At 44.2% G+C, this 14,056-nt stretch overlaps 2 protein-coding genes across 2 annotated transcripts in view; both read left to right on the top strand.

Moving 5' to 3' along the window:
• Nucleotides 1-593: 593 nt before the first annotated feature.
• LOC106780034 lies at nucleotides 594-2,069 on the top strand. The gene has a single exon (XM_014668270.1). The coding sequence runs from the start codon at nucleotides 594-596 to the stop codon at nucleotides 2,067-2,069; it is 1,476 nt and encodes a 491-aa protein (XP_014523756.1).
• Nucleotides 2,070-9,378: 7,309 nt separating this feature from the next.
• LOC106780044 (probable lipid-A-disaccharide synthase, mitochondrial) overlaps nucleotides 9,379-14,056 on the top strand; it is a 12,563-nt gene continuing 7,885 nt past the window's right edge. The window contains exons 1-3 of the mRNA XM_014668276.2: nucleotides 9,379-9,686; nucleotides 10,336-10,441; nucleotides 10,534-10,757. Of these exons, the coding sequence (XP_014523762.2) occupies nucleotides 9,594-9,686; nucleotides 10,336-10,441; nucleotides 10,534-10,757 (423 nt within the window). The 5' untranslated portion in view covers nucleotides 9,379-9,593. The remainder of the gene's footprint in view (nucleotides 9,687-10,335; nucleotides 10,442-10,533; nucleotides 10,758-14,056) is intronic.

Genomic DNA, 14,056 nt, shown 5'->3' on the forward strand with positions numbered 1-14,056 from the left:
CTTGTGCTAAGAACCTCTGAACTCTTTGAGAACTCTGTGAGATTATTGAAGCTAAGGAAACTCTCGTCTGCAAAGCCCTGAAGTGCTACTACGGTGACGGAGGAATAGCTTGCTCATCCTTGGTGTGTCTGAGGAAGTGATTGGAAGAGAATCATCCTTCGTGAAGCATTCGGAGGAGGTGGTCATCCTTTATGAGTATTCAAAGGAGGTGTTTGTAAGTTCATCTCTTGTGGTTTCAAGAGAGGTGGTATTTCTAAACTTTTACAAATTATTTTTCTTGGTGACTAATATTTGTAATTGTTTTGTGATAGTGGAAAAGTTTATCTTGTTAGAGATAAGCGACTGGACGTAGGATCCTTGTGATCTGAACCAGGATAAAATCANCTGTGCATTTTTCTCTTTCCCTTACTCTTGGTTTATATTTTATTATCAGCTTGGTAAGAAAAATTATTAAAGGCACGCGAAAAAGAAATAACCAATTCACCCCCCTTCTTGGTTTGTTCCACGCTAATTATTCCGTTGCAGCGATTCTAACAACGATGGTGGACCTGATGAACTTGAAGCAAGGAAAATAGGAGTCTTTGAAATCTTTCATGGACCGAAAGGTTAAAGGCCTTAGTTTGGAATTGGCCCTCCAGTACGTGATGCCCGCCTTAAGACCAGGCCCGTTCAAGGATAGTGTATGCCGGAACCCCCCTCAGACGATGGAGGAGTTGCGACAACGGGCGGCCGACGAAGCTCAGGTGGAAAACATGAAACAGAATCACCGGCGAGAACAGCAGGAGGCTAAGGCGGAGAAAAATGACAACAGAAAGGCAGAAGGATCTGGAAATAGGCCGACCGGTCCGAAACTGAGGGAAGGGCCAAGGGGCCCGAGGTTTCCCCATTATACCCCCCTCAACGCTCCTCGGACCCGGATACTCCAGGAAGCGTTGAGCACCCAAATCTTACCCGCACCAGCAAAGAGACCGACCCCTCCGGGGGCGGACCTAAGTAAGCATTGTTTGTACCACCAGAATTCCGGGCATGATACGGAAGACTGCGTGACGTTGAAAGATAAAATTGAAGAACTAATCCATATGGGGCGACTGCAACAATACGTTAAGAGGGAGGACGTACGGCGTCAGGAAGAACTGCCGAGGAGTGAACATCCCTATACGAGGTTCAAAAGTCCTCCTTGGGAGCGAAGAAAGGAGGGTAGGAGCCACCGAGATTACGATCGTCCGCCAAGAGATGAGGGAAGACTGACGGCCCAAAGGGATAGGAGTCGCAGCCGAGGGAATGAGCAAAGAGGACCTTTGAGGGGAATGATTAACACCATCTTTGGAGGCTTCGCTGGAGGAGGACCTACCTCCTCCGCGAGAAAGAGAAGTATCCGGGCGTTGAGATCCATACACACTGTGGATGTACCACGAAGAACTATGCCGCCCATCACTTTTTCAGATGAAGACTTCCATGCCCCGGACCCCGACCAAGACGATCCGATGGTCATCGATATTGAAGTAGCCCGGTACAGGGTTAGTAGAGTGTTAGTTGACCAAGGAAGTTCAGTCAACATACTGTATTGGAAGATCTTTTTGCAAATGGACATCTTAGAGGACCTCATCGTCCCCTATAACGAGCAGATAGTAGGGTTCGTCGGAGAGCGAGTGGACACACGAGGATATATTGACTTGCACACCCGTTTGGGGACAGGACGGGAAAGTGGGGAGATGAAGGTGAGATTCCTTCTCGTGGAGGCACACACCTCTTATAATGTCCTGATAGGACGACCGTGCCTAAACGCATTCGGAGCTATCGTCTCCACCCCCCACTTGACCATGAAGTATCCAACTCAGAAGGGGACCATTTGCACCGTACGGGCTAATCAAAAGACGGCAAGGGAGTGTTATGCGACCGGATTGCGCATATACCCAAAGGAAGAAAGGAGGAAAATGAGTCGGTCAGAGGTCGCCCTGGCCGACCTTGACCCGAGAACCAATACTGAAGATCGGTTAGAACCGGTGGGAGAAACTCAACCCATTATGATAGCAAGGGGATTACCGGCTGAAATTGAAAAGGAGTTGTGAAACATGTTATGGAAAAACCGGGACTTATTCGCTTGGACGGCAGTAGACATGCCGGGCATTCACCCCTCCGTTATGACCCACAAGCTGTCATTATACAAAGATGCCCGACCGGTGTCGCAAAAAAAGAGAAATATGGGAGACGAGAAGAGGAGGGCGGTCGAAGATGAGGTACGGAAGTTGAAAGAGGCTGGTTTCATCAAAGAAGTTACCTACACCACTTGGCTAGCTAATGTGGTGATGGTGAAGAAAGCAAATGGGAAATGGCGAATGTGTACCGACTACACAGATTTAAACAAGGCATGTCCCAAAGATTCCTATCCCATACCGAGTATTGATGCATTGGTGGATGGCGCCTCCGGGCACAGAATGCTGAGCTTTTTAGATGCTTACTCATGATATAACCAGATTCCCATGTACATCCTGGATAGGGAAAAGACTGCCTTTATGACCGACAAGGCAAATTATTGTTATGAAGTAATGTCGTTCGGATTGAAGAATGTCAGGGCTACGTATCAGAGATTAATGGATAGGGTATTTGTAGAACAAATTGGCCATTGTATGGACGTTTATATTGACGATATGGTGGTTCGGTCACTGGATGAGGAGAGCCACCTGCGCGACTTGGAGGAGGTCTTCGGGCAGGTCTGGAGGTACGAAATGAAGCTAAACCCGGCTAAATGTACTTTTGGGGTCTCAGGTGGGAAGTTTCTCGGATTTATGCTGACCTCTAGGGGCATCGAGGCCAATCTGGATAAATGTGAAGCCATATTAAAAATGCCAAACCCGTCAACGCTGAAAGGCATTCAGAGGTTGGTCGGGCGTTTAACGGCTTTGTCTAGATTCATCCCCAAACTAGCCGAATGGACGAGGCCAATAATGAAGAAGATGAAGAAGGAGGCCACTAGCAAATGGGACCCCGAGAGTGAACAAGCCTTCGCCCAAGTGAAGGAAATCTTAATGAATCCCCCAGTGATGAACCGGCCGGACAAGGGGGCCGAATTGCATGTGTATCTGGGTGTGTCAAATACTGCCATCAGTGCGGTATTGGTACAAGAACACCCCTGCCCAAAGCTTGTATACTTCGTCAAACGTACATTGCAGGACACTGAAACCAGGTATCGCCAAGTTGAGAAGGTCGCAATGGTGTTACTTCACGCCGCTCGGCGTTTAAAGCCATATTTCCAGAGTCATCAGATCGTGGTCCGAACCAACCATCCGGTTTCCAAGGTGCTGAGGAAACCCGACCTGGCGGGTAGGATGGTAGGGTGGGCCGTCAAACTATCCGAGTTCGGATTACGTTACGAGCCACGAGGGTCCAAAAAAGGTCAACACCTCGCGGATTTTGCGGCGGAGTTGCCAATAGCGGACGACGATCAATGGAACTTAAACGTGGATGGGGCTTCTAGAAGAAATATAAGCGGGGCGGGAATAGTCTTGGAAGGACCGAACGGTTTCCTCCTGGAGCATTCCCTGCTGTTCAAATTTAAGACCTTCAACAACCAGGCGGAGTATGAAGCCTTGGTGGCGGGACTGGAGCTGGCTAAAGACATGGGAGCCTGGAAGGTAGTTTGCCGGACGGATTCACAATTGGTGGTCGGACAGATGAACGGCGAGTTCCAGGTGAAAGAAGATCACCTATCTAGATATTTTCATAAAGCATCCGCCTTAGTCGCAGAGTTTGAGAAAGTCGACATACAACACATTCCCCGGGAGCAAAATTCCCGAGCCGATCTATTGTCCAAGCTTAGTTCCGAGAAGGATAAAGGACAATTGACGACGGTCATTCGGCAAGTCCTTCTTCAACCGTCCGTCGAATGTCACTCCAAAACCACTGACGCCACCGATTGGCGAGGAGAGATAAGGGAATTGATGAAGAAACAAGACGACGGCCAGGACTTACGGCCAGTTGAAACCAAGAAGATAGCTCGTTTTTTACTCATTGGGGACGATATGTACAGAAGGGGGTTTTCCACCCCTCTGCTCAAATGCTTATCCAAAGAAGAAACACAGTATGTGTTGGACGAGCTGCACAATGGGGTCTGCGGATTTCATTCTGGACAAAGGACGTTGAAGGCCCGGATACTCCGGGCAGGCTACTATTGGCCCACGATGGAGGAGGACTCTCGTACTTTCACTAGGAAATGTCTCCAATGCCAGGCGCACGCCAATGATGCCCGGATGCCACCCCATCCTTTGCACTCTATTATCGCCCCCTGGCCTTTCTCTTAGTGGGGCATGGACATCGGCGGCCCTTTCCCCGTCGGCCCGGCATAGAAAAAATTCCTATTGGTAGCGGTCGATTATTTTACTAAGTGGGTAGAAGTTGAACCCCTGGCGTCAATCACCGCCGTCCGGGTCCAAAAATTTTGCTGGAAAATAATTTGTAGGTTCGGTCTCCCGAAAACGATCGTCACGGACAATGGCAGACAGTTCACGGATAAAAAGCTAAGAGAATTCTACTCAAATATGGGGATTAGACACGTAACTAGTTCCGTTGAACATCCCCAAACGAACGGTCAGGTTGAGGCTGTCAACAAAACTATAGTTGCTGAACTGAAGCGAAGGCTCGGCGAGAAGAAAGCAGCATGGGTAGAGGAGTTGCCTGAGGTTTTGTGGGGATACAGGTGCACGCCGCACAGGACAACCGGGGAAACACCTTTTAACCTCACGTACGGAGTCGATGCCATGCTCCCGGTCGAATTGGGAGAACCCTCATTAAGAAGACAGATAGAAGACATAGCGTTAAACGATCAAGAGCTCCGAGTCGAACTCGATACGGTGGAAGAACGTCGAGACCGGGCGACACATAGAGCTGAAGCATGCAAGAGAATGGTCGAAAGAAGATACAACTCAAAGGTCCGTCCACAAGATTTCCAGGAAGGTGACCTCGTATGGCGAAAGACGGGGGAAGCGAGACGAACCTCTTCTCCCGGAAAGTTGGCGGCTAAATGGGAAGGTCCTTTCGAAGTCGTTGCCACACTCAAAAATGGAGCTTACCGCCTAACACGACCGGACGGACAAATGCTCCCCAACACATGGAACACGACCCATCTAAAGTTTTATTTTAGTTAAGTTACAATTGTAAACGATTCAAGCACTTAATAGTTTTCCAACAGGGTCGTTCCAGGCACATTGTGAGGTCTAAAAACGGGATCCGTCCCAATGAAGTAAAACGGTATTAATTTACCTTAACCAGGCGAACGGGATCTGTCCCTAAAAACGGGATCCATCCCAAAAAAGGGATCCGTCCCACCCGATCGGAAACAAAAAGGAGAAACGACACTTACCTGCCTTCTCATGATTATCAAAGAGGGATCTGTCCCACTAAACAAGGGCGAGGTGACGAATGACACCTTTGCCTTCTCGAACATCTTCGTCCCCGCAATCCCCAAAGCGTTGCAAATAAATAATATGGCTTACAAGTAAATATAATTTGAACTGAACATCTGTTATATTGATTATACTTATCCAAATCAAAACATGAAGCATGGCTTACAAAAAATCAATCCATGAGCAGGTCGAGTCCCAAACACTAACTATTCCTAAGTGTTTCGAGGCCGACCCCGCCCTAAAAAAGCCACTAAACGCTCAAAAAAGAAAAAGATCTAAACACGATTATGCACCGCCCGTCTCATCTGGGCGTCCTTCACCTACTTCCCCTCCAGCACCGTTGTCTCCTTCGGCCGTCAGGTTCGCTCGCACCGGACCCATCTCCCCATCATATACATCTTGGTAGAGATCGAATCCGGTGGCGATCGGGTCCACCTTCAGCAAATGGGTCACTTGACGTAGGGCTTTGTTAAACCCCTCTTCATGCTCTAAGATGACCGTCGCATCCAGCTGAGCGAACTCTTCCTTGGCTTGAGCCAACTCTGCACCCAACTTCTTCTTTTCTTCACCGACAACAAGTAACTCCTGAGATAACCGGTCGCTTTGTTCGACAAGCTCGTCCCCCCTCTTGCCCAGGCGGCGAACCTCGAGCTTCAGCTTCCTAACCTCTTCGCCCAAACTTGTCTCACGAGAATGGGCAGCCGTAAGAGCTTTATTGGAATTGACCAATTGCAGTTTGGCCTCCTCCAAGTCCGCTTGTAACTTGGCATCTTTTTCGCCACACCCTTCATGATCCTTAGCAAGCGATTCCACCCGGCAACGGAGGGCGGTCGATGACTCTTGTTCTTCGGCCAGCTCGCGGAGCAAATCACGCCCTTCTCGAACTTTCCCTTTTTCACGAGCATTCAGGGCCATCATAACTCCACGGGCCATCATTTCAACGGCCGCCCCATAGAGTTCTCCCTCGGATAAGGGCTCAATGACCGCCCGCTGTGAAGAACTGGCCCGCACATCGAGCCGAGAAGCAGCATCAAAGGTCGTATCAAAAATACCGGCCGGGAGAGGAATCAAGGACGAGCTCCCACTTCGGCGACTCTTCTTGGAAGAAGACTTGCCTTCCTCACGAGATTTCCTTTTTCTCTCCAACGGAACTATCGATTCTGGAGGAGACTCCGAAGATTGCACATGAATGGGTTGGACTTGTTGAAGTGGCGGTTGGTTGGCCACCCGGCCTGTAGCAATGACTTCATGGGGATGCACCTCCACGGTAACCAGCTTGGCTTAGGGAATGCCGACCGGAATTTGGGAAGTAGGCGCGGAGCTTGAAGCAAAGGACGGACGCTTCAAACCTTGGGACCCAACGCTCCCCGGACGACGTTGGGACGACGCAAACCATCCGGTCTAGCGAGGAACGGGCAGCGACATGTATCCTGAAAGAAAAACAAGAATTTATACAAGTCAAACCAAGGTGTTAAAATGTAAAATCCGAATAAAAACATCATACCAAAAGCTATTTGGTCGAAATCCTCATATTTCAAACAATCAACGAAGCCACAGGCGCTTAGCTGGCGGGGTAGGCTATTTATTGTCTGGACGACATCCTTCTCCGCCGCATCCAATAACCCGACACCATATGCCTTTATTTTTGGGGGGTCTTCGGTCCAATAAAAGGGGAACCGAGGCACGCTGTTAGAGTCACAAAACTCAGACCTTCCGGACTCCTTAATTATTATCTTGAAGTATCGCTTCTTGAAATTCTTAAGCGAATCTGAAAACGATTTGAATAGGGTCCGGTCATGAACCGACGACAACGATACCCATCCTCGTCGCGGTACGGGACGGACATTGAAGTAATGGAGGAATACTCGTACCATAGGTGTTATCCCTACAGCGGTGCACAAGGATGTAAAGGCTTGGACGACCGCCCACCCATTCGGATGCAGTTGGCTCGGCGTGATGTTCAATTCCTTCAGGACCGATGACTGAAACTCAGTGAACGGAACCCTCATGTACATCTGATCAAACATGTAAGTGTACACGAAGATGAAATCCTTCGCATACGATCCCTTCCCGTGAAACACTCGCTCGTTCGGATGACTAACGCCAAGCCGAAATAAACAGGCATCTTCCACATCGTGAGCTATGTAAGAAGGTTCGGACCACCAGGATAAGTCTGCGCGAGTTCCAAAGTCCGACGTATATTCGTTCACCTCGGGAGAGGCCCAACGGTATCCCCGGATCCGGGGCCAACCACCGGTCGGTTCTGCCGACTCAGGGTCAACACGAACACCACCTATCAGCAGAAAAATGGAAATGCCATTTGTCAGTCTGTCAGCTTCCGGAGAGGGCGGCATTGCGTTTTCTTCATCCGAATTTGCCTCGAGGAAGGACGACGACACCGAACCAGGAGAAGCAGCCCTCCCTTCCACGCCGGCGCCCAACGGATTTGCTGCCGATCCGGCACCCACGGAACCGCCCCGCACCAAGGCGGCCCCCGACGGACCCGCCGCAAACATACCTACGTCGTTGGTTGCCTCTGCCCCGCCACCACCGCCACGACCCGATGACTCCTCGGACGAATAGACATTAACCACCGCCATTTATTACCTAAGAATTGTTGAATCGGAGAAACCAAAGAGGAGAAAGGTGGATGACCTCCCACCATGACCCGTATTTATAGAAAAAATTTTGAAAACCGCCAAGGCACCATCACCGTCAGATCACCCCACGTTCAATGGCCCAAATGCGAGACGGTTGAGCTCCTAGAGGCTCATCTACCAATCACGGCACGCCACGTACCTTTCCCGCCCAAAACACGCTAGAGAAGCGGAATCGTCACCTTTTCAAAATTTGAAACCTTTCAGTCCCTGCGTGACCTCAGGCTTGGGGGGCTTGTGTACCGTAAGGAGTGGGACGGGCGGCCGTAGGGATAGTCAGGACGACCGGCATGCAACGAAACCCGAAGAAAGACAACGGTGAAGCCCGGTCTCGGCGACCGGGTGTAACCTCTGTTTGTGAGAAAAACCTTGAAGAGTTCACATGAAGTCTTATCGTCACAAGATAACCCCGCATTCTCCATGCTCACAAAAAATGTTCTTCGAAAAGATGCTGAGAGACGAAACGTCTGGTAGGACTAAGGCGTTGAACCGTCAAGTCGCCGTACGGGCAGACCGCCGGTATGTCGGATGACCAACGATCAGCGACGGACGCTCGCATAAAGGAGCTGACCCGATACCAGTTCGAACGGATTCCTCACCAAAGCTGTCGTGACGGACGGCGGGCGCGTCCGGCCGAGGATGGAAATTAGAATTTGGTAAGCTTTCAGGATTAAGGTAAAACCAGATTAACTATATCAGGCCTACTATTGGGTCGTGATTAAGGTTTTGTTAATCATTGGCCCATGAGGAAAACTATAAATATGAGTCCAGGGTCAAAGGTAGGTGGTTCCATTGAATGCACATTTACTCCACTTTCTCTCTCTATCTCTACCTTTTCATCCCATTATTAATACTGACTTGAGCGTCAGAGTGCCATTAGCAGGTACCCGGCCGGATTCAACGGACATGAGCATTCATCAGCAGAGGACTCGGCAAGGGAAGTAGGAGATCGATCGACGTACGGCAGAAAAGTGTGTAGGAAGACTAGGAAGACCTTTTCCACCGAAACAAAAAATATTAATATATTCTCAAATTTTAAAAATTGAATCACTCACATTATAATGGTCGATCGACCGATCGATGTCACACCATTTGCATTAATGCCATTTGCACCAATTCTTGTTGTGCCAGTCAAGATTAATATTTATGTTACAAATGTTGCCTAGAAAAATGATTAGTTTGGAGACCCGATAGTAAACCAGCATTATGTGATATGATTGTTCTATAATCTTGTGCTTTTAAGTGTATGATGAGAGGTTCAATTTTCAAAATGTATGTATTGAAAAATATCTATTTAGAGAGGTTTGTATTTTTAAATGATCTTTGGGTCCTTTGAGAGATTGGAAATTGATTTTCGACCAAGAATATTTTGGGTTCATGACACTCTGGTTAAAAAAAAGAAGTTAAAATAGGAGACCAAAGTCATAAAATAGAAGAGAAGATGAGAGACTATAAGTGTATTTTAGTAAAGAACACATGTCTGAGGAAATTTGCTTCCTAGGTATAAATTTAATGTTTTATCAATTTCAGGGCTAAGATGGCAAGTGAAGGGTTGAAGTCTCTATTTTCTATGGAAGATATTTCGGTAATGGGGCTTTGGGAGCTTTTGCCTCATCTGTATAGAATCNGAGTAANTGCTTTGTTTATAAGATGTTAGTAATTAGTGTGTTTTTTAGACTGGAACAGAAGCTGGGTTTTCCNTTTGTTTTCCACAAAATTTTTTAGAATCTGTTCAATATGTTATAGCTAAAGTCTTTTGGATGAAGAACAGGNTACCTGTTTGNTACCTGAANAAAAGGTTACTTGCANGGATTGCAAATAGGACACAACACTGCTACAATACTATTGTAACATATAAAATAAGCTTCAAATCAACATGGTCACATATGTTAAATCAGAAAAGATAATCGGTTTATTTTAGCCAAGTATGAATCATTTGTGGAAATAGTGAAATCCAACGGCAATTAACTTGATGAGACATTTCCATCTATATTTATATATTAATAAAAGTTTAGAAAACCAAAGTCGTGTTAAACACAGATAGGAGCATTCAAAGTGTTCATGAAGTGTCTTTCTTATATCATTTTCAACATGGGTGCTAAACAACTTATAGCCATGATGGAAATGTTTATTATTCCTTGATTCATTTTCAACTTTTATTATTCTAGGGATATCTATCTGATAATTTTTGCCACATTTCTGAATTACATTTGAAGCATCTGTATATGAAATTTTACCTGTTACACATGTGAAATCCATGTGGTGTTGTTAATTTTCAGCTAAAACTGAAGGAAACAGTTGAAGCAGATGTTCTATTTGAACCTCATGTTGTATTAACGGTTGATTCTAAGGGCTTTTCTTTTCGGTTCTTGAAACAACTTAGAGGTACTACTGATGCACTCTCCTTGCTGGAATATCTTCTGCATCTTTTTGGTTTTAGAATTATGTTGTATGCAAATGGGGAATGTCTTTTGCAGCTAGATACATTCAGAAAAATTTGGATTTTCCATCACACTTTCACTATGTAGCACCATCTTTCTGGGCATGGAAAGGAGGTGAAGCAACACTCGGAGGACTAGCAGAATTTGTGGATCATCTATTGTGCATACTTCCTAATGAAGACAGAATATGTAGATTGAATAGAATGCACGCAACAGCTGTTGGGCATCCGGTCTTGGAAGATGTTCTGGAATTGAATTTGGTATGAGCTTGGGACATTTGGCAATTCTTAGCGTTGTTGTGATGCTTGTATGGCATTAGCGATTTTATGGATTATTATGTTATTTTTTAGGAAAATGATACTTTGACAACCTCTCCATGACAAATTTTTGACTCCATCGACGTGTCAGGCTCTGATTGGTCAGCTTTGAATGATATAAAAAAAAATTGAAATGACGTGGATAACCATGGTCTGACAGAGAGAGGGCATTGAAAAATTTTTGAAATCATTTTTCCTTTTCAGATTTTGAAATCACATTTCATTTTGAAACCCTAGAGAGAGAAAGTGTTCATCCCAACCACATTTCATCCTTGCCACACCGTCTGATCGGCGCCCTTTAACCGTCGCCGGAGGAGCACCGATCAAAGCTCTGCCACCGATCAAAGCTCCGACACCGATAAACGACCAAACCCCCTTGACGACTCCACCGTCGTTCGCAGTTGAACGACCACCGGAGGAAAACCAGGAGGCGGCGCCGCCGGTCATTCTTCGGGTGTCTTCCAGCCGCCACTCGTGCCGTTTCCAGCGTCGACGAACGCTACCGCCACCGTGGCCGTCTAACCCTACCTTGGCGAGGTAGGTGTATTTTCATTTTTTTTTTTTTTGTATATGGGAGAGTTTCGAACCTTACGAGACTTTCGAACCTTGGTTGCAAAAATACTGAGATAGTCCATTGTTGAAGATGTAACAATTTTTTTTTCAGAAAAACTCCTTTGCAAAGGATCTGGTGCAATATTTATCGGTTTTGTAAGAAGAAGAGTACTAACATTATCTTTAAACATGTCTTTTAACAAGTGCTTTATTTAAAAATTTATCCCAAACTAAAAAAATAGGAAACTGAATCCTAATAAATTTTTCTCCATGAACTTTATCCAATAACAGAGAGTGGTTTAGAGTTTGTTAAAAGTGTGAATTTTGAAGTAGGTTGTAAAACTTTAGTGGATAGGAGAACTTGTTTTTGAACTTTAAAATGCTAGAAAGAAAATTGTGATATCATACACTAACCTTTCACAAGATGGTTTTCTGTCATGAAAAAAAATTTACTTTGTTGGTCTCTGTTATATCATGAGTCTGATTAGTTGCTTGTAGTGGATGTGCTCATTAGAATTGCAAGCCGACATTGCCCTTCTTTTCTGGGTTTTAGTGTAGTTTATGGGATATAGTATTTCAAATGTCATCATTAAGTTTTGGAGAATATTGGTAATGTAATTGGGTTTTTGTTAATATGATTATAACAGTTATTGTTAATGATTTTACTTGGTGTGTAAGATTTGACTATTTTTTTATGGACTTTGTCCTCCTGCCAACCATGTTTTATCTTTTCTTCCACACGAAGATCCATGGTAAGGTTTTGCTAAGGCTGACAAAAGCTATTGTGGTGTATTAACTATGCCTTCATTTCTTTTTTGAATTAGTTCATATCAGATTTTGAAACAATTCCACCTGTTGACTGTTTTTACTTTTCACAATACTGTTGTCACCCTCAAAGTTACAAAATATCCTGCTTGAACATGTCTGGTACTGAATTAATGTAGAAAATTTAAATTTGGATTTTTTTTATTAAATTTTAGTATATTGTCGATTTGTTTCATGTTTGATCTTATATAATCCTATTTGTGAAAACTAATTCGTGTGCATTAGTAGAATTTAGGGTTTATTTATTTTATTCCCTTCTTTTTTATAATTGTTTATATTCTATTCTAATTAGGCAACTTGCAAAAGAGATTCTAGCAATTTGGTGGTTGGTTCTGTTCTGAGCCTGATATCTCCTAGCTTTCTATTGGCTGTGGCAAATGGTTACTGAATCTATCAACAGCATCTGTTTGTTGACCACCATACTGTTTTAGTTTTATTTCATTGCTAGCCCACAATATGTTTTGGGATACTGTTTCCATCGTTCCATCTCTACAAGCTGTCTTCAGGCATTAGTACCATTAATTCTCCCATTGAACAGTTTGCCTTGGTTTTAACATTTATAGACTGTTGGGATATTTTTGTTTCGTTGCAGATTATTCTGCTATTACTTCATTTAGAAACTGACTTGTTTACTCAGTTAGGTTCACTTAATTAGCGACTATAACCGGATTTTGTTTGGCTGTGTGAGTTTGGAGCTTTGTATAAGCTCTGAAGTATTCTTTGCATTTGCTTGATTTTCATAGATCCGTTGTTGTGTTTCTCAGTGTCTTGCTTTGAGTCTCTGGTTCTTGTTCATATTTTGACCATTGAACTTCTAAATATTAGCTTTGATGTGACTTCTAAATATTATTTGTTTATTTTTATTTTGGTTTGTGAGATGTCAGGTTTTCGTGTCACGAAATCTCGATGTTATATCTTCTTTTTAGGTGCATTAATGAAACAGGTTGTTCTTAACTTGACTTATGAATGATACTGTTTAATGTGCTATAGTTGCTTTCTTACATCGTGTTTCTTTTTGTATATTTTATCTTCCTTTATGCATGCAGGGTATTCGCTGCTTATTCTGAGTCTTGGTGTGTTATGTAATGAGATNGCATAGCATCCATATGTGTCCACTAAGTGCAGATAATTTAAAGTCACTCCTGTTATGTGTAATATTTTACAAGGCTTGTAATACTTTTTACATNGTCGTATTTATGNTGCCACGAATCTACTTTATTTTCACTTGATGGTCACAATACTCCTTGAACTCCTGAATAAGGCCACTTTCTACGTTTCATGTTCAATATTNTCTNCTATCCAATCTCTTTTCTTGCACTGTAAATTAGTTTAAACTTTTTTTAAATACAATCCTATAGAAGTTTATGAAGTTGATAAAGGTTTTGTATATGAGTATACATGATTCAATAATATGATGGTGTATAGCAAAACCCTATTCTTACCACTGTTCTTTGGTTTTGTCCATGCTCGCTTCCTCCTCCATTCCTCTTTTTGTTTATTTCCAGTACATTCCTTTTGTGAATATATTTTTTAAATTGAATACATTGTTTATATGTTTTATTGTGCTGTGTCTTTTTGATCTTTTTGATCATGAAACTGTTGCAGTTCAATCTTACTTTTGTGGAATTTAACCTTAAGTTAACCTTACTTGTGCATACTTTTTTGCANTGATGGAATTCAATAAAGCAAAAGATGGTAGAAATGTAAGTAAAGTGGTTGTCTTGAAAATGTAGTTGTTCCTTTCAATAGTGAAGGTTANTTTTTGTATTTGTTGCAAATAATATGCAGCCTCGATGCCGATCGTGGTGTGAGACGAAAGTCATTGTGGAAATTAATTCAAAACTCAGAGAAGTTGACCGGATTCG

Source organism: Vigna radiata, unplaced genomic scaffold (genome assembly GCF_000741045.1).
Source record: "Vigna radiata var. radiata cultivar VC1973A unplaced genomic scaffold, Vradiata_ver6 scaffold_386, whole genome shotgun sequence".
NCBI classification, from domain to species: Eukaryota; Viridiplantae; Streptophyta; class Magnoliopsida; order Fabales; family Fabaceae; genus Vigna; species Vigna radiata.

What these genes read in the sequence shown, in the direction of transcription:
- LOC106780034 (XM_014668270.1), top strand. Translation starts at nt 594, where the DNA reads ATGGACCGAAAGGTTAAAGGCCTTAGTTTGGAATTGGCCCTCCAGTAC.